This window comes from Thermobia domestica, chromosome 10 (genome assembly GCF_964235325.1).
Source record: "Thermobia domestica chromosome 10, izTheDome1.hap1.1, whole genome shotgun sequence".
In the NCBI taxonomy this organism is placed as follows: Eukaryota; Metazoa; Arthropoda; class Insecta; order Zygentoma; family Lepismatidae; genus Thermobia; species Thermobia domestica.
This window is the reverse complement of record NC_137463.1, coordinates 233,533,671-233,555,425: the sequence shown is the minus strand read 5'-3', so window position 1 is coordinate 233,555,425 and position 21,755 is coordinate 233,533,671. Positions and strand designations below refer to the sequence as shown.

General features: G+C 37.1%; 1 protein-coding gene across 6 annotated transcripts in view; it reads left to right on the top strand.

The window, feature by feature from the left end:
• LOC145663083 (uncharacterized) overlaps positions 1–21,755 on the top strand; it is a 78,223-nt gene that overhangs the window by 44,659 nt on the left and 11,809 nt on the right. For 2 of the 6 annotated variants that reach the window (XM_081729329.1, XM_081729330.1), the window contains exon 5: positions 20,176–20,210. The exons of the other annotated variants lie outside the window; for them this stretch is intronic. In XM_081729329.1, coding sequence (XP_081585455.1) covers positions 20,176–20,210 — 35 coding nt within the window. The remainder of the gene's footprint in view (positions 1–20,175; positions 20,211–21,755) is intronic. 6 annotated transcript variants of the gene reach the window in all.

Sequence of the window (21,755 nt, the reverse complement as noted above, 5' to 3'; positions counted from 1 at the left end):
GGCAGTGGATTCACCGCTGATGTTATTTTTAACTAACCCTGTTTCTTGTGGTTTTGGTTTAAATTTTCATTACAAATTTTTTTATCCAAAAATATGCGTATTTCTTTCTATTATTCTCAGGAAATTGTTTCACATACAAATTGGGTACAAGGAACTGACGATTTGCGCTTATTTGAAAATTGTGTCCCGCTTATGCTTACCCAAAGTTGCGACCCTAAACTTCATCTTAATTTAGTTTCTGTTGCATGTGCCAGCGATTCGTATGCAATATATATATAGACGAGGGACACTAGCGGATCCAAAAGGATCGTTTCGGGAGGTGGGAGGCGGTTCGCTACCTTAAGGTGACGTGAATTTTAATTCGCAAGAATAAGACGCATACGAATCCGGACCTGAAGGGGTTGGGGTGTAAACCTGATTCCCAGATTTCGTTCTGGGACCCGAATTAGTATTTTTTTTTTTAAATGAAAGTACAGAGTTAGCACAAATGATTCCCTCGTTTTGAAAAGTATTGCACGTACACACATGAAAGATATATGGAAAAAAACACAAACTCACCAAGTTTGTATTGTGTAGAGTTTGGCACATCCCAGTTCGTGACTACCTAAACAATAAACTTTCGCATCGCTGGATTGGGCGTATTGGTGATAATGACCTAGCATTGTTCCCCTGGCCTACCAGATCTGATTTAACACCCTGCAACATCTTCCTGTGAGGGTAAGTTTAGGATCTTGTTTACGTACCCCCACTACCGCAATCCTTTGTCGTGATCAAAGAACGCATCAGTGCTGCAGGTCAGACAATTGACAGGATTATGCTACAAAATGTATGGAATGAGCTCGAGTATCGTCTGGACGTGTGTCGTGTCACCAAAGGAACAAATATTGAACATTTATAGGGGGTGTATAAATTTGGGGAGTTTGTGGTTCTTTTCATATATTTTTCATGTGTGTACGTGTAATACTTTTCAAAATATTGCCTTTTCGAAACGAATGAATCATTTATGCTAACTCTGTATTATTCTTTCTGTAGATTTAAATTAAATACACACTTCCGTTTGGGAAGCGTGGCAGTGTAATGATTAGTGATGGGTAAATTTCCGGGAAGATTCCCAAAAATGGAAATTTTCCGGAAATTTATATGCAATCAGAAAGAAAATTGTATTCTATTACTATATTATGATTTCAAAGTTAAATTCGTTTTTATATCACAGTATATTATTACTGTTGTCCCCAGAGGAGTCTTTAAAATGTATATTCTGAACGGTATTATGTTATTTTATTAATATTTTATTACGTTAGAGAGTATGCATAAATGTATATATATATTTACAATATGTTCTGTGCAAGTAAATATACGTTAAAAAAATGTTACAGTAAGTCCACATACTTTTACACCGCTAATCAGTTTAAATTTATATGTAAGTGGATTTTCTAAACTTGACTTTGCTACTGATATTATAAACGTATTAAATTTTTAAATGTTATAAACAAATTAGATTAGGTAACTGCGAGAAGACACATGTCTCACAATTTTTCAACATTTGAACACACATATTCATGTTCAGAATATTTCCAAGACAATCAGTTATTTTTATAACTTTGCACGTAACACTGACACACACGACCTTTTTTCCTACATATTTCTCGAAATTTCATGTGTTAATTCACATGTAAGAGAAGTCCGAGTACTTCTTCAGAAGTTCGAGTCAGAGACAGAAGACACATCGACGTCTGTTACTAACGGTGGTTCGGGATGTATAGTATTTCATTTCTATTTCTACGTAATGTCTACATTACTTTAAGAACTGGTTCCTTTTCATCATTTGTAAATTAGTTCTTTGCAACTTTTGAGTGGAAGTAGAAATGGAACTTAAAAGATCATATTATTAGTTATATAAAGTACAGTCAACGAATTTTAATTTTTTTAACCTCCAAATTATTTAAAACCTAGAAGTAAATCATAATAAATGAAAATAAAGCAATTAGTCATATGGTTCTTATAATTTGGAAGATACAGTAAAGAAATGGAAATAAATTTCTTCCCGGGAATTTATATGCCAGGGAAAAAACCCTAGAATATTTCCATTTTTTATTTTCCTTCCCACCGGGAATATTCCCACTGCCCATCACTACTGATGATGCACTTCACACATAGTTACCACGATATATCAGATACGCTGTCTTGCACAATACCTGCACAAAAGAAAATACTGTATTGATTGATTCATTTTTTAAAAAACAGTGTACAATTTGCTTTAACCATTTTTATTTTGAATAACATTTGCGGGACAGCAGTTGAAAAAAAAATCGGCCTACGCAAAAATATATAAGGAAAGTATACATAATTATAAAGTGATGTTTAATAGCAGGGTGGATTGATTTAAATCAGTCTGATTTAAATCACGATATAAATCAAGATTTAAATCACTTGATTTTTTTAATAAAAATCATTGATTTAAATCGAATTCCGAAATAAATTAATTTAAAGTGAGAATAAGTGAAATCCGGTTTCTGTTCTGTTATTTCGATTACGGAAGTTAATAATCATAATACAATGAGACTCAAATGTACGGTATAATATGAAAACAAATGCCATGCAGAGGATGATTAGGGTAAATCCCGTTTTGAACAGGTAACGGAGCAATCCTACTTTCTTCTTTTCTTAACATTGGGTTTCGGTTTTAAAATCGTTAACTATTCCAACGGGGAAATCACCATCGACATTTAAGACGAAAATTCCTTTTTGTGCGTGTCTGTTTGTTTGTTCCCAGATAATAGGGCGTATTTAGAGGGGTCCTATCCCTTATCTTTTTTTTTTTTTTTTTGTTAATTTTATAACTTTAGGCGAAATTGATGTATTTCATGCCGCAAGCTAGTTCTCAGTTTTTAAAAATAGAAACCTGCCAAATATCAGTAACTTTTGTGATAAAAAGTGTCATTTTGATAAACGTTGCTGTACTTTTTCCTTAATGTTTAACCTTTTAAATTATATCACCTATTTTTAGACGATAGGTAGAGTCTTCATTATTTGATTTTAAAAAAAGTACCAATAAGGCTTTATACTTCGTTTTCTTCAAGACTGGAGGCATTTTAGAACACGTTACATATGCTTTCACGCCTTTCTGCGTTGAGGCATAGTGTGTGATGTCATAAATTTAGAAAGATATTTTTTGTTATGCGTATTATTATCTTTTGGCGGGTTACATTTTGCATTCAGAAAACTTAAATTTTGCACACTTGTTCAGTGCATCCCTTAATAATTTTCAGATGTTTTCAGATCTCTGCGTGAAAACAGCAGGGTCCAGAGGGGCAAAAATGTTTTAAAAAAAGGATATTTTTAACAAAAAATAGCTTTCTTCGTGATTTTTTCGTTTCAAATGGAGACATATGAATGCTATTGTTTGAAAGACTGTTCTATTCTGAAGAAAATGATGTACGTACTATGCTCCTAGGATAAATAGGGATGTCTTAGGAAACTATTACCTGAGATCCTGTTTTATACGGGAATCTGGGGTATTTGGGGAATATTATTTTTCGCGGGCTTACTTTTGCACCTACAAGATTGAAATTTTGCACATTTCCTCAGTGCGCCCCTCAGTATTTTCCAGATTTGTTTCAGATCACTGCCTTAAAATAGGGGGAGGGGTCCACAGAGGTAAAAATTTAAAAAAAAATATACCTTTTTTTCGTGATTTACCCGCCCCAGATACATGATGGAGACATTTGAAGGGTAACGTTTGAAAATTTGTTTTATTCTGAAGAGAATAATGTACAAATGGTGATCCTAGGATAAATAAGGATGTCCGAGGAAATTTTTATATTACATCCGGGTCATCTGGAGCATTGTGGGGATGTTCTTAGCTCATTGTTAAATAGTTTCCTCACCCTTACTACTCAAGATAGAAGCTTGAAATTTTGTACACACATTTAGTACGCCCCTTAGTATTTCCCAGTTGATTTTGAGATCTGTACGTTAACACGGAGGAATCCAGAGGGGATCAAAATTAAAAAAAAAAAAAAAAAAAGTTTAAAAAATGCCGATTACTCTCAAAATTTCCCGCTTCAGGGACATGATAGGGAAATGTGAATGTTACCGTTTCAAAAGCTTTTCTATTCTAAAGAGAGTGATGTATGTACCATGATCCTAGGATAAATAGGGATGATGCTGTAGTTCTTGACTGAAAGTATATAATTTACCTTTAAAAAAAGCCATAATTTAAAAGAGTTAAAAAACTTTGTTTGGGATTGGTATAGGTTAACGATTGGGGATAATTCAAAATTCAACCCCAATACTTTCACTTAAATGGCATAATTAGCATTTAATATTAATTCCTAATGCTTTTTCTTCAGTTCGCGACTTCTATTATACGAGGAGAAAGATTTGATTTAAATCAAAAAAATCGATTTAAATCAAAAAAATCAACAAAAATGATTTTTTTTTAAAAAAATCATGATTTTTTTCCACCCTGTTTAATAGTATATGGCACACAGTGTTCCAAGTGTGCCAAAATATGGGAGCAATCTTTACATATCGCTTTCATTTCTGTTTATATCAGGATATAATTCAGCAAATTGAATAGGGTGTTTTAGTGGCCCTGCGATTATTCCCTGTGTAATGATTGCCCAAACATGAATTTTGTGGCTTTCCCTCGAAATAAGAATGTTTTTTCCTTTAAAAATGTGGCCTGCTCACTGAAGAGTACAGATCAAATATAGAGGAATGAAATGAATACACTTTCTAATACATAATGTGGATCATCACTGCATTCAAACATTGTACTGTACTACTAACAGGAATCCAGAGCGACAGTTTGAAGTTAAACTACAGCAGGAACATATAAAGAAATGAATTTGAATATAAATTCTGTATAAATATAATAAATTGCAGTACTTAAACATATAAATCCCTACAAAGGTAAATGCACAATTTAATTAATAAAATATTGCAAATAATATAATAACGAAAATATCAATACTAAAGTTTCTCTTACACAAACTCAACAGAAAATTTGTCAGATTTAGCATGAAATGTGTATAAATTTTACATAAATTACAATTATGTAAAATAACAATATAAGCCATTATAATGCGTGAATAGTAAAAAAAATGAAACCCTCTGAAAGATTAGCAAAGCCTACAATAAAATGAACGAAAGATCAGAAATGTAAAACCAAAGTGATGTTTCCGTTCATTACTACACACAAACTATATTTCCTTAACATACCGGCTGGAGATATTATTTGACAATATCAGATATTTGGAAAAAAAATGCAAATTTAAATTTAATTTGGAAAAATTCTCATCTTTAAACGAAATTGAAAATAGAGAATAAAGTACGTATAAATTGTTTTTTGTACTCAATTGATGCATTTAAAGATGAATGTATCAGGAATTCAATTGCCGGAGAGAGCGAAAAGACAAATATAGGACAAAAGTGTACGCATAGGTTATTTTGGGCTTCTTGAATTCCTTCAGCTTAACGTTCCACAGTAATGACACAGCAGCTAAAGAAGACGTGCACTAACTTATTATAGTGGAATCCGAACCACTTTTTTCTTTCAAATGGAGCCCCACTGAGAATCGAACCTGTGACCATGAGTACTGTATAGGGTGTTTAGTCCGAATACACCGCATTTGCAGAGGTAGGCCTATAATTGAGTACGTAAAGAAAAAAAGCATTAGACCAGACTAGGAACAGGGGGTTGGAAATCGGCTTTATTAGGTAATCTCTTAAATTCAGCTTTTAGAAACATAGCATAATTATAGCTATGCTTACAACAATAAAATTATACTAGCCTTCGCCTAAGTGGGGCTTCCACCGCAGCCCCCCTTCCCCCCAATTTGCTCGGCATACGACCTCGCACAATGTAGCAAATGCTCACACGTGTTACTGTGGCACAATATTTCGCGTTCTTCCTTCTGTGTCTTTCAAATAAAATTGGATTGAGCTAAAACTCTGTCACGAAATTCAAACACCTCATAAGGCATTTTACTGAACCACACCCACTTCTTTTCCTTACCTTCGACGTTAAGTGGCAAAAAACACTCAAATGCGTAATTAATTATTTTAAATGAAAATTCAAACTCCCAACTTTCGTGCCACTAACCGTAAGGAATCTCGAGATACGGGCATCTTATAATAATGATAATTCCCCCCCCCCCTTTTCCTTCCGTTCTAGGTAAAATATCCAAAACGTTGAGTGAAAAGTCCATATACCAAATTCCATGTTTCTAGTCATCAAAGATTCTTAGATATTGATTTATTTTTATTATTATTATTATCATTATTATTATTATTATTATTATTATTATTATTATTATTATTATTATTATTATTATTGTAATCCCTACCCCTTTCTCTTTCCACCTCTTCCCCATTTTACTAAAGTATCAGAAAAACGTTGAAACGCGTGTTAAATTATTTTAAATGAGAAATCCAAATATCAAATTTCAAATCTGTAACCTTAAGGAATTAGGAGAGATGGCCATCTGATTAAAATAATTTCCACCCCTTCCTTTCTTCGAATTTCAAAAAGAAATCCTTCCTTACTGATACCCTACGTTACAGATCTTATCTACTGTCCGAATTTCAAGTTTCTAGCTTAAGCGGTTTGACCTGTGCAAAGATCAGTTATTCACTCAGGACCAAGGGCGCCGATCCTGGGTTGGCCTCCCCCCCCCCCAAAACTCATGTGGACCCCACATTGTATTTATGAATATACAATATTTGGCGTAATTTAAATTCAGTTGTCTTAAAATTCTCATATATGCCTTCTGCATCTGAATGCCCCCTCCCCCCAAATTTAGAGAGAAATCGGCGCCCTTGCTCAGGACTTTGTCTTTTATATATGAATTACAATAACAGCTTGTGTTATTTCCCAAGAAAATATGAAATGCCATTAAAAGTCACAATGAATCCCTGGTCCCTCCCTAATGTTTCCGTGTAGAACCACAAAAGTCACGGCTCTCTGTTGGTCTACTACTAACGAACATACCTTTGATCTTTGATACATGAGGTTCTGTGGTTTGATTCCCAGTGAGTGAGCATCGAATACACTACAGTGGTTCAGATCCAACTTTAAACTCTAGTTTTCGTTCTGTAAAGTATCGCTTTTGACAAACGGCGTAAATATATATTAATCAATCAACCATCCGAAAAGTCTCATTTCAGATTCAGAGAGCTTTTTGGTAACGAGCGCTGAAGATTCTATATTTCTCTTTATTCAAGATAAAGGTAATTGAAGTTTCGGGGACCGAATTCCATTTACAAATCCTTTTTCTAGGACACAATTTTAAAATATACATTTTTGTTTCAAAGCGTGAGCCGTCTTACTCAGCTTCCTACAACTGTTCGTTCAACGAATGAATCGTATTTTCACTCCTTTGAAGCTTATGGTGACCGCCTCAAGGAACTAGGAACAGAAGTATTCATAATTCAAATATGTCTGTGTTAAGTATTATTAAGTACCATACATTTTGATTAGACTCTGCTAGGCTTCTCACACAGATTGGATCGGTCAGGAAAATACCATAATTGTATTTCCCAACGATAAATACAGAAAAAAACTTTGAGGGAGCGGTCACCCCTCCTTGGATCCGCCACTGAAGAGGGGACCCGAAAATAAACGGAATCGTAATCCTGCGCATCGTGTACTTGTAACACGAAGTTCCGCCGCTAGGGCGCTGTGGGATCGGTATGCTAAGTAGCGCCAACCGATAATTATGCGTATTGTTTCTCTGGCAGTTCTTTGTATGTATCTGTAGTGCACTCGTAACACGAAGAAATGGCACATTATCGCGAAAAACGTGTAGCTGTGAAGGTTTGTTTCTTACTCCGCAAGAACGCAGCAGAAACTGTTGTGATGATGAAGACAGCCTGCAAAGAACACGTTCTCAGTAAAACGCGAGTGTACGAACGGTTTGCTCAGTTTAAAAGGGGGAAAGATCAGCCTCGTTTCGGTCGTTCTTCAAGTGCGTCAATCGAGGACAACATCGCCAAACTCCGTGATCTCATCAGGGAAGATCGATCCAGAACAATCGGCCAACTCGAAGACTTATCCGGGTTATTCTGGAGCTCCATTCAGCGCATAAGGATAAGTACAGGGAACTGAATGAGAGGTTTGAATTTTTTTAAAAAGTTTGCAGATCTCAGGGAAAATGATCTGGAAAAGGCATGCAGTGAGTTTTTTGCGAGGTATAATGGTGACTTTGACATAACTTTTGTGATGAATTTAAAGAATTTGCTTTGTACATAAAACGAATGAAGAAGCATAGTGATTGTGCAAGAATGGCTGCTGCGGATTTACTGAAGCTGATTTACAAGAACAACTTGCAAGAAGTTTATCCTAATGTTAGCGTGGCTTTCAGAATTTATTTATGTATGTGTGTAACTAAGTGTACAGAAGAGCACTCTTTTTCAAAGTTGAAGTTGATAAAATCTCCAACTCGCACAGCTGTGGAGGAAGAGAAGCTTCTCTTGCCCTGTTGTCAATTGAGGATTCTTTTTTTTTTTTTTTTTTTGAAAAGTGTAATTTAGAAACTTTTTCAAAATTTTGCATCAGCAAAGTGCAGAAAAAAATCGTCTTAAATATTACTGTATATTTTATTTTTATATGACATTTCGAAATTAAATACAAAAAGTTATTCCTTGTCCACTCCATATTGGCAGCAAATAATTGACATCCCTAACTATGTCATATCGTGCCAGGGTATTTTAAGAGGTGTTCATACGTCTTTTACCGATGACGAATAAAACTACTTTGCGCAATAGTGCGCCCATCTTGCATATTAGACACATTTCTTGTAGAAGAATCCCTTCTGATGCATCTGGTGCAGACCGTACTTCAGTGTCTCCTTCACTGACTCAATTTTTCTGTTGCGAATCCCTCACCTTACATACCCACGGGACCCTTGTCGTCACTTTTGTGGCTACCATATTACCTTGGCATTGTACTTTTTACTATTTTCGCCTCCCTATAAAAACCATGTACTAACTGCTTATATTACGGGCATTTGGAACATTTCTGTAAAGAGAAGCAATCTTGTGGTACGTGCGATCAATTGGGTCTCTCTTCCTCTTTCTGCTCTGCTGCTTCCAAGCGCAAGCACTATGCCGGTTACCGCGCGGCAACCTATGTTCAGTGTCCGGTGTGATTATTTCCAACCCAAATTAATAATTGTATGGATACTGAAAGCTCCTCATACACGGAAGCCAAACACCGTTTTTTGTCGACTGGTCTAACGCTTCTAGCAGAAAGCCCAACCACTGTCTTCCCTCTCGCCCTCTTTCTCTACTTCATTCTTTACTCCTTTTTCCATCCACATCTTTGTCTCTTTCTCATATTGTGCTGCTGTCTTTCCATCTCACTTTTCTTCCTCCCATCCTTCTTGCCCTAAAAGAACGCTCCCTTAGCCTTCATTCTTCTCCTTCGTCGACTATTCTCAGCCAACGTCTAAACTGTCGGGCTGATCCTCTTTGGCTTTTTCCACACTTTCAAGTACTGTAATAGTTTGTCAAAAACCGTCATCTTGATCAGAACCTTTCCATTCTTTCTCATCTACTGTTTCTAGTATCATTACTCTTCTGGAAAAATCTCAACACAAATTTTCTACTCCTGACTATAAAACCATGCATCACAATTCTCAAATTACTCCAATCACATGTATTTTAACATTATGAGGGTCACTTTTTCTAATCTCTTGCAATGGAATATGAGCAGTTCTCGTAGTAAAATTTATACTTTACAGAACCTTATTTCCTTGTTTCATCTCTTAGAACTGCTTTCCGATATCTACAGTTTTTACCTCCTTTACAATCCCTGATTTCATTATGTTGGCTCTAATGATCGAGGGGTCTCTCTCAGGCATCCATCAATCCCTTTCTCACGCACATTTCATCATTCTCACATACAATATCCCTATATCCAATACCAAAAGGATATTGTTCATAACCTAACTTTGGTTAACCCTTATATACCCCCGTACGTTCAGCTTTCCTGCTTATTTTTGGCTATTCATTTTCAACTCTTTCTCCCTGAATTTTAGGTGTTGATTTTAACTGTCACCATTCTTACTGGGGTAGTCCATGTAATAATACCTTGGTCCCTCTGTTCATCATTGACTTTCTCATATTGCAGATACTCTTCTAAACAGTGGAGCGCATACTCGTCTACTTCGTTTTAATGAACTATCTAGAGCTCCCAATTTAGTCTTTTGTTCGGCTAATTCTAATCATTTTACATGGACTGTTCTGATGTATTCGGCTGTGATCATTTTTCTGTTCTTTTACATAATAATGCTTCTTCTTTTCCACCTCCTGTTGATCCATATTTTACTAACCTTGATTGGTCTATTTATTCCTCTACGCATGACCATTTCCTCCTCCATCGAACGATGCTTCAATTCTTAAAACTATCAGGCTGTTTCTCATTCTCAATCTCCTCCAGACCAACCTTTCCATTCCTTCATTTTTCGTCTCCTTACCCAAAATGGTGAACTTTGAAATACTAGGATTGCCACTCGATCCTATGCCAACTTTTTGTCCTATGAAACCACTCAAGCTACCACAACGCGTATTCTCCAGCAATCTCGTCTGAACACATGGCGACATTTGTGTTCCAGCCTTGTCATGGGTTCTCTTTCTCCGCTATCTGGACTTCTTACCGATCCCTTCATAGCAACGCTTGCTGTTCTCCTGATCCACCTTGGGTCCATTATTTTCAGTTAATGAGCTTCCACTACATCCCTTTACCATCTTCTCTGGCTTTCTCTTCTTTAAAGCCCAAAACCATCCACTACTTTAGATCCATTTACTCTCTCCGCACGCCCTCTCCTGCTACCTCATTTACCAGAGTCTTTCCCTGTAAGAATTGTATTATTTATGGACACTTACAACGTCTTTCTCCACCGTGCCTTTAATTTTTACTTATTCTATACAGGATGTTACAAAAATGTGTCACAATATTTTGGGAATAGATTTCTCACATGAAAATAAGAAAAACATTCATGCTCAAAAGTCGATAGTTTCGGAGTTATGCAGGATATGGCCAAAAGTCTGGACTGGATAAAGTATTTGAGAAACTGTAAATGCAGTCGATCTCAAGTCAATTGATAGTGGGGGGAGGAAATATTATGACGTGGTTCAGGTTGTCGTCCGCTATATTGGAATCAACTTGTTCATTTTAAATGCCAACATGGTCGTATACCCTATTAAACAATATTGTTCGAAGAGAAATTCAACGGTAGATATATTTCCGAAATCTGCAGCGGTTTTGAAGTTGTGATGGATTTAGGATGGGTTATGTTATCTTATAGACTAAAATTTTATTATGTGTGGAGCATTGTGTGGACGGAAACTGACTGTCTCTTTATTTCTTTTCTTGTAGGTAGGACGGGATGTTAACTCGAGAGGAAAGAATCGAAATTATCCTTTTGGCTGGAAGACGCAGTTTGGCAATAGCAGCCATCTGCAATGAGAAATAGTGCTCTCAAACGGGTCGGGTCGGGTTGTCGGGTCAGGCTACTCGGGCCGAGTCAGCTCGGGTCGGGTCAGTTCACTTGGGTCAACTGAGTTTAGGTTGAGATTAAACTCGGCTGGAGTCGAAAGCTGCTGTTTTTCACTAGCTGCCTAATTAAAAATAGCAATTTTCAATTGATTTTATAGAAACCATAAAGCTATTTTGAACACTTGCAGCTAGTGTTTTTTTTTTTTAATGGTAAATGCTTATTTTTGTACTTGTATGTACTTTAATTTTTAAATGTGGAAGATTGATTTTACCAATCGACTGAAATATTAATATCTACACCAATATGGAGTCTGGATTTAGAACAAAACTAGAAGTTGTATAAGCAAGGCCAAAAGAAAGATTGCATATGGTCGACCAAGCCGAAGCAGGGCCGTGGTGGGTCAGTGGTAGAGAATTCATCTATGGTGCATGGTGTCCATAGTTCGATCCCAGCTTGTGCTAAGTGGGTTTTGTGGTGGAGAAACGTTGCGTAGTGGGTGCTCTGGGTTCTCCTGTTTCCTCCCACTTTCTTCATTCCACCATTTCATACATTTCTCATGGTCACCATATCCCTTAGCCTCGGTGCAGAACCGATGGACCTTAAACTGAATATTTCATTTTATTTTACCAAGTCCAAGAACATCGACACAAGAACAAAATGAAGATTGGATATGCAAGATGAAGTGCATAGTAATTTTGCTCTTGGCCTTGTTTTGGTGATCACCAAGTAGCGATGAGCATATTTTCTTGCTTTCCGTATGGTATGAAGGACCAAAATCAAAATCACACTTGGTCTTTATTTCCCAGATAGCACAGAAACATTTTTAAAAATGTTTAAAAACTTGCAAAGGCAAACTAAAAAGTTTGCAAAAAACTTGCCTTTTCAAATGAGAAAATTTGCCGAAAGTTCAATGCAAATAACGAATTTGACGCTGGCTGAGTTTGCAGCAAAGTTGCCTCGGAAAATGAAAACATCTGCCAATACAAACGAAATGTTTGCAACTGCACAGCAAGAAAGTTTGACAGGACTTTGCTCCAAATATTTTGTGCAAATTTTCTTTGACAAAATTTCCGAAAATGAGCTCATAAATTTGGTGAAAATATTAAAAGGTTTGCAGCAACATTGCAGAAAGTGTTTTCACGATCGCAAGATCATGTTTGCTGCAAATGTATCAGGTAATGTTTGCTGCAAATTTATAAAGTGAAACCTAACTTTATGAAACATTAAAATTTTTATAATGTGGATCCGTCTTTTCTTAGTGGCAAGCATTAAGTATCTTTAGCTACTTGCCAAAGATAAGAAACTTACGAACGATAAACACACAGACAAAGGATATCGCAATTTATCTACTTACTCAACATCTGATAAGAGACCAGTGAGTTTATTCTGGAGTCCTCTGGTGCATTGTTTTTTCTCGATTCTCACTTCCCGCTTGTTTTGTCACAGTTGATGTAGCGCAGTGAATTCTGGGTACGATGCGCGCGCACTCGGTAATATCACATATTTGCTTTCAGCAAGTTTTTCGAAACAAGTTTTTTACAGAGTTGCAAACTGTTTGTGACGGCAAACTTTCAACGCTATATTTTCAAAAAAAGTGCAAGTTAATTGCAGCGGTGAATTTATTTTTACAAATCAGCGAAAATTTGCAGATCATATTGAAAGCTTTTAATAAATATTAAGAAATTTTGCCTTCGCAAACTTTCAGATTGTTTGCTCCACTAAACGAAGGAAAAATTTGCCGCAAGTATTCGTGCTATCTGGGTTGTACCGATGAGGCGAGCATTCTTAGCTCTTGTATAGCATGAAAGAGCACCAAGACTACGAAATGCAGGACCAAGACTTGACTGTGCAAGACAAAGAATAAGACGCAGTATTGATGACCAAGACCCAGGGTGCGAATTGTTTGAATTTCATTTGTTGGGCTGAAAGTGACGAAATAAAATTAGTACTCTATAATTAATTAACATACTGTATTTTTAAATTTTAAATTACAAAATTCATATTATGTATCTTCTTATTTGCAACTACATATACTGTAAAATAAGTTTTAATTACCGAGAAAGAAAAATCAAAGTGGCACGGGTCCCGGAATCACAAGAACCTATTTTGGAATGAAAGTTGAAGGGTTGGGAAAAAATCACAGGTGTTCTCCCGTTTCCTCAACTCTTATCATTGAAGTTAAACTATTTTATTTTGTCTCCGCCAAGAGAATCTTGCTACTGCCTTCCGAGAAGACCCCCTGCCGTCCGAGCAGGTGAGAACACTGACCTTGAAGAAAAATATCTTCACATAGAACTAAAGCAAGAAAAAAAAATAAATTTCTCCCACATCGGACATTGGTATCAGTTATAAAAAGAAATAATCAAACCTGAAAAGTGCCAAATATTCATTAAGATGCATATACGAGTACAAATCTCCCGCTTGATCTAGCTAGTGGTTAACGTGTAAGACTTCGGTACGCGTGGTCCGGGTTTAATTCCCAATGGGAGTGCATTTTGGCGTTCACCCAGTGTCGTGACCATAGTGCTCTCAAACGGGTCGGGTCGGGTTGTCGGGTCAGTCAATTCGGGTCACGGGTCTGGTCGGGTCGGTCTTCAACCTGACCCGACCCGACTCGTTGGGAACACTAATGAGAAGCACCCTAATCGCGAGCCGGTGACAGACAGTGCTGTAGGAAAACGCCAATTCAGGGCAAAGATAAATGATGATTTACCTCAATCAGGACGACCACGAAGTGCAACGGATCCATACAAAATTTAGTCTAAAAGATAACATAACCTATCCTAAATCCATTCACAGCTTCAAATCTGTTGCAGATTTTGAGAAAATAACTTTACTGCTGGATTTCTCACCGAACGAGAATTTTAATATGTCACACGAGCATGTTGCCATTTAAAATAAACAAGTTGAGTCCAAGATGGGAGACAATAACCTTAACCACGTCATAATGTTTCCCCTTGTCACCAACATTGATCCCAATTGACTTTAAATCGACTGCATTTACAGTCTCTCATATATTTAGGCTGGTCCAGACTTTTGACCACACTCTGTGTAACTCCGAAACTACCTACTTTTGAGCACAAGTCCATATGAACTTTTTTTTCTTACTTTGATGTGAGGAATTTCTTCCAAAAGTATTTGACATATTTTTATAACACCTTGTATAATTCTGCTTGGTCTTCTGAACGCATCACCTCCTCTACATTATCATTTCCATCTTCAAACCTAATAACCTGGTATTGCTAATTAACATTGCTATATTTCTCTCTTCTCATGTCCTGGAAGTTTTCTAACATCTTAAGCAAAGCCTAAAAGATTTTCAGAACATAACCATTTTTCTTCAAACTGCAATATACGAGGGCGTATCGAAAAGTTTTAATTACCACCATCAAAGGAAAAAACATACAATACCCATTATAATTGGTCATAGTTAGCTCCTCTCCACGTAGTCTCCCTGCAGAGTCACACATTTTTCATAGTGTTTCTTCACCTTTTTCAAGTCGTCCGATTTGCTCGAAAACCGCTGTTCCACTTCGAAAATGACATCCTCTTTGTCGTTAAATCGCCACGAAGTGGTTTCTTCCTCTCAGGAAAGAGGAAGAAATCACTTGGAGCAAGATCAGGCGAATAAGGTGGATGCGGCAAAAGTTCATAGCCTAACTTGTGGGTTGTGGCGAGTTTGCTCGTGAAAAGGTGTCGAACAAGAGAGGAACCCATCGTGCAGACACCTTATTAATGTGCAGTTTCTCATGCATAATCGCCCACGCACTTCCGTAACTTGGTCCAGTTTCCGCCAACACTATTCCCATGGTCAGTCGTGTTTTCGAGAATAACGACGTCAACTTTCTTCACCATGCCAAGAACATCCTTGATTGAGGGCCTCATCATAAAACTTTTGGATATTCTTTCGTAGTTTTAGAGTTGGTTGCAGTGTTTATGACTGTCTCTGTGTTCTTATCTTTAACATTTGGCTGTCGTTTTCCCATACTCTGTTTTGTTGTCTATTGATCTCTCTCATGCTCACGACTCTGTTTCCCTTTATGACCTCATCGACATTCTCTGGAAACAAGGTATCTCTAAATATTTACGCGTTATTTACAACCTTCTGGTCCAACGTACGGTATACATTCGCTTTAGCCTTTAACTCTTCTGGACACCCCACCTGTCAAGGCTGTCTTCTCTCCTCGTTAATCCTTTTCTGGCTCCCATCCTAACTAACTAACTCTATGGCCTATGGAACCCGGAGGTTCAGTGCCGCGTTCACAAAAGCTCTCCACTGACTTCTATCCTTAGCTAATTGCATCCAGTTTCTACTTTGTATTCCCATCCATCATCAAATAACTAATTTTAAGCTATGCCAACGATTTAGTGTTCTATACTACTTCTTCCCGCATCTTGATATTTCCCAACTTATTCTTGCCTCAACTAAATTTTTCAATTGGTGGTTTAATCATGGATTGCATATCAATTGGCACAAAGCGGCCCTTTTGGTCTTTACCCGTAAATGTACCCAAGCTCTTTCCTCTCTTTCCTTTAATGATATTACTTTTCCCCGCCGCCTTCATGTTATTTATGTTGGAATAACTTTAAGCTCTTCTGTATGTAAGACCCCCATTACCGAACGTTAGATCAAAAAACTTCCTCCTTTCTACGTTTATTCCGCTCTATCTCTACTTGCAGCAGGTAAACTGATTTCCAATTCCTTCTTTCATACCAACAGGTATACTTACCCATGTTCATATATGGTGGTTTATTCCTTTCCCCCTTCCTTCTATGGTCTTTAAACGTTTTCAATTCCTCAAGATTCTACCTTATTGTATCCTCAGCATTCACACCATTACCGTTGCTGAGCGCTTTATACTGAAATTCGGGTTAAATCCTTTATCATTTACCTCAAATGCTTTGCTGATGAGTTCTGTTTATAACGTTTACAACTTAACCGTTGCCCTATCGTTCCAAAACTCACTTCAATGGTTTCCATATTTCTCCCTAAACTCTTCCACTATAGCACTTTTCTCCCTTTCATATACAGTAGTTGCTTCGAGGTCTCCCCCATCTACTTCATTTGCTACGTACTCCCTTTTCATCATTTTCCCAGTTTGCCTTCCCAATCTCTTTTGATCATTTTCATGCATTACTCTCTTCTCCATCTTAATATCCTTGTCTTTTACAACATAACTTCCTGTTCCTTCACACATTGAATATTTGTATTATGGTGGTTTTGGACGAGGCTTGAATATGAGTTCAGCTTTCTATGATTCCTCTCTTCACCAATGTTTGAAATTTAAACTACTCACTTTTGTTTCCACTCTTCTTACGGAAGCTTATTTTCTTTGCGACCCTTCTCAACTCCTTCCAGCACTAGTATCCGTCCATCTACATAGGTATATTCTAAATCTTTCTTTAATTCTTACGATTTTCCTCTTGGACTTCGAAATCATCCTAACTTCTCTCTTAAATCGGTCTGCTTCTTTATAGTCATACTTCCATAAGCTATACTACTTGCCTAATCTGGTCCAAGGTGTATGCATCCTTGGGAATTCAATTGCCGATGGCGCCACACAATATGGAGCCCTTCATGAAATTATATTGATATTCCAAACTCTCCAATGAGTCTTCTTTCGTTCCTAACAACCCTTGATTTTCAGCGCTGGACTTTCATATAACGCTTGCTGTACAGCGGCGTGTTGGTATTTGCACCATCCTTGTTCTCACTGTTCCCCCATCCTGGTTCACTCAAGATTGAAATTGAAAAAGGCTTTATTCAAGCGGGCGAGGTTCAGCATATTGCTGCTCTTCCACCTAATCGTTGTCAAGGAAATGTATTCATTTATAGAAAAAAAAAATCAATTGAGTACAAAAGGTACGGTGATATACAACAAAAAATACAGGTATACTTTAAAATGCTAAAAAGAAGAAAAGAAAAAAGTGGTACTTTTATCAAAGGTTGCTCTTGGAGACACCCCTGGTACCAATCTAGTGTGAAAATAAGAATACACTTCAGTACTGCGCATGCGCACCGCACATGAGTTGCTTCTCTCGTCGTAAATGTGCATGTATTGCTGACAGATGACGAGAAGAACCGTAAAACAGGGAAAGCGGGGAAAGATCAACGACACGGTCAAGTCCATTTTCGGCTTTTGAGGTGTGGTCTATACTTAGATGTCGTCTGCTACTCCGGGTAAAGTTATATGTGTGCTATTCCGTGGTGTCATTTGAAACCCCGCGCGAAAAGTGCGCGAGCCCATACCTACGTCATACTACTTCTGCTAGGGTTCTTCTTATCATCTGTCCACTGTACAATTCTTTGATTGCGTCATTACTGTTACGTCATAAACCAAACTGTAAAAAGCCTTATAATTGGTTAAAAATTATAGCAGACGCGTAAGTGGTAAAAAGATAATTGTAAGTAATTTTAAAGACCTCTTTAATATACTTTTCCACTTTTGCACCTTGGTTTTATAGATAAGTTATAGTCTTGAGTGATTTTTTTAAAATGTAGTTTTAAGTATAACATTCCCGGCGGCAAAAATAAAAATTAATTTAATGCTATGATATTTGATTGAACTTCGGTAGTGCAACTTACGAATATGGGAGCATTGTATTAAAATCAGTAGGCAAAATATGTTACTTCGGAAGGGAAGGGTAATATTTAAAGAACATGTTTATGAAGGTAGATACAGTGTGAAAGTAATATTTGTTTTAGTTTAATATCTCATGATATACTCTTTAGGCTAAAAAGAACAGACATCGTTAAAAGTAATGGGTCAAAACTTTCCTACCCTTCAACTAACCCGTTCCAACTCCTGTTTTACTTATTCCTATCTTACTCTACTATATGGTACCCATTTAAAGTGGTCCCACTCATCGATGCGCAGCTGGAACGTGTATTGTAAAGTTTATCCTTATGGGGAAGTAAATCTGTAAGACCTACGGAAGAAATATTACTTGATTTCACTATAGAATTATACAGGTAATAAAAATATATCTAACCTTTACATGTATAAGGTAGAAATACGATATGGAAAGCGTCTTCTTTACTACGTAGTTCTCCGTATAAAAGACATGATGAAGTGAGATGCTATGACAAGACAGTGTACAAAGTGCTGCAAGACTGTGCCACACAAGGCATGTGCTTTATGCTTTATATTGTATTTTTCTACCATTCTCGTTTATACGTATAGCAGCGCTGACGCATCTGCTTATATCGGATACACTCCCCGCTCATGCTCGGAACCCCTCCTGCGCTTCTGCCCTGATCGGTTAAATAGCATTCGTGGTTTATGCGGTGCAGTTTTTATGCCATATGTGCATACGCTCAGACCTGCTAAAGTCAATCTCCGATCATTAAAGCAACTCTTCCTTTAATAAACAGTTTGTAAGGCAATAGGAGTGCTTTTTCTGCCAAAAGAAGTTCATATCTCTTGAATATAAGCATCCCTTCTATGGCAACGCAGTACAGGAACGAAGTATTTTTGTATTCGTTTGTAATTTTGACGTCCTAGGAACATGTGTTTAATAGGGGGCTCTACCCCAATCCCCCCTTTAAAAATTTACTTACATAATACAGCGGTGTAGTCTGGCAGCCAGTCCATAAGATTTGCAGGGTACCTTGCATTTTGGGGTGACCAAGGTTTTTTGATGTGCCGAATCCAAAACTGCCGGGTGCAACGCTGGCACCCTTGAGCATTTCCCACAAAACTCACTAACGATTTCCCCTCCCCCTTATTATTAAAAAATCGTTGATTTCGGGAAAATTATCTGTAACTTCTACAGTAATTAACGTAGAATAAAAAATCAAACCTTGTTCCGGCTTCTAATAAAACAGTCTTTCCAACTATGTTAATCACTTGGTCCTGCGACGAACAGGAAAGGGAAATAAAATGGGAAATTCTGGAAAATTCCCTCCTAAAGCATCTTATAGCTCTTAATATCCAAGAGCCGTACCTCGAATCTCTATCCGGAAAGAAAATATTTTTATATTTTCATGAACTTTCCACACTAGCAAACAATATTAGGAAGGGTACCGCAATGGCAACCTTTAACATTTCCCACAAAACTTACAATTTCCCATCACTTATATTTTACCAAAAAATTATTGACTTCTGGGAAATTATCTGTAACTTCTACAGTAATTAACGTAGAATAACGGTTCAGACCTTGTTATGCTTCTATCGGGACAGTCTTTCCAACAATGTTAATCACTTGGGGCTGCAATGAACAGGAATCTAAAATAAAATTGGAAATTTCGAAAACTTGCCTCCCAAATCCTTTTTCAGCTCTTAAAGTACAAAAAGGATGGGGTGTATCTCCTTCCGAAAGAAATATTTTTTATATTTTCATGAACTTTCTACATTTGAAAATAACCGTACACACGTGAACTGTAACCGTAAAATACACACTTGAATAATTAAAATTTAAAAGGAATTTACATTTATAGAATTGATAAGTAGCACAATGGATGGTTCAATTATCTTTCTCATATAATTTGGGCAGTAGGATATATTTAGTACTTGTATTTGCTTTTGGTTTTAACAATTTAAGTTCAATTTACGATTCCTGGCTAAAAGTTCATAGATTTTAATGTTTAAATTTCCTTTTATCTTTTCACTGTTATTAATTCTAACGTTCCTCCATGTATTAATTCAACCTTTTTATATATCTACAGGTAGAAGCCATCAACAGTTTTTAGTGAACATGTGGGTGAGTTTACAACTGACTAGTGCCAAGTGAATAAACTGTTAATGTTTTATGTGTGTTAACACGTTTCAAAGTAGTGTTTCATAGTGCACTTTTTAAAAACATGGCGGAAGAAAAGAAGTCATTTTAACCTGTCAGAAAACACAAGAGCGGCTTATAACTGGAGGACCAGCTGGAGTTCGATCAATTATATTGGCAAGTAATCTTAGACGTGACTTACGGTTTATTTCTCTTGAGGAAAATGTGTCAGTATACTTTCATAAGGACTGCGTATCAACATATACTTCGCAGTGGCATATCAAGAGAGCCAAAGAGCAGTCAACTTCAACCTTCTCCTGAACCACAGGTGAAACGGATTAGAAGATCAGACGCAAAACCTTTCAATTTTCGTACTGACTGTCTATTCTGTGGAGAGATCTGTTCCGATCCTGATCCATAAAATCCAAGTCGATGGCGCAGAAATCACCTTCTTAGAATGTCAATCGTCCAGGGCAACCGACTGTTCAAGAAGCTATCCTCAAAATATGTGATGTTAGAAATGACGAATTATCCGAAGCTGTTCGAGTGCTTCTAAATGGAGCTGTTGGAGATCTACATGCGGCAGACGCTCGTTACCACAAAGACTGTTACAATCAAGTCTTGCACAGTAAGTCAGCTAAAATTTGTTCACTGAAACGCAGCATAAATAAAGGAAGTGACGGAGATGGAATCAAGGCAGTCACGACAGCTTTAAAAGAGGACACTTGTCGTATTTGGAACTCCGTCGAAGTTTATCATCTTTATCAACAGAACGGTGGATCCAGAACTGATTATCTTGCAATTATAAGAGATGTTCAGGATAGAATAGGTAAAGACCTTCTAGTATTGTCCTTTCCTGGTGTATCCAGCATTCTTGCCTTTAAAAATCAAACTGCTCTTGCCATGAATATTACCGAAGATGATGACGATGATGATGGAGAAACAGTAAAAGAACTAAGTACAAAGATAATGAATGAAGTGAAGAAGCCTGATGATAGATTGAAAAGTTACGAAACTACCCTCTCTGAAGACAATATTAAAAATAATGTTACTGAAACTTTACTTTCCCTATAAGTTTGAAATCACTTGTAGTTACAGTGAGACCCTAAGATTTAAAGCGTCAGCTGCAGCAGAAGCCAGCAAAGCACCAACTTTCCAAGGACTTAATCCCTCAACAGACGGATATGTGCAAGCTGTTGGTGACAACTTCGACACGTCTATTTCCTCTCTAAATAGACGCTACTTTACCGAGCGAAGTAGCTCAAGTGGTAGAGCGTTGGCTTCGCATTCGGGAGGTCGCGGGTTCGATTCCCGCTGCCGACCATCCTGATTGGGGTTTTTCAGGGTTTCCCTCAATCCTACCAGGCAAATGCCGGGATGGTACCTTCTAAAACAGGCCCTGGCCGATACCTTCCCAAATCCTTTCCATTGTTGTTGTTATTATTATTGTTATATATCCAGTATAAAATGGCCTCAGAGCTGTATCTGGTAATTGCTAATTAAATAAATAAAATGACCCATGTCAAACTC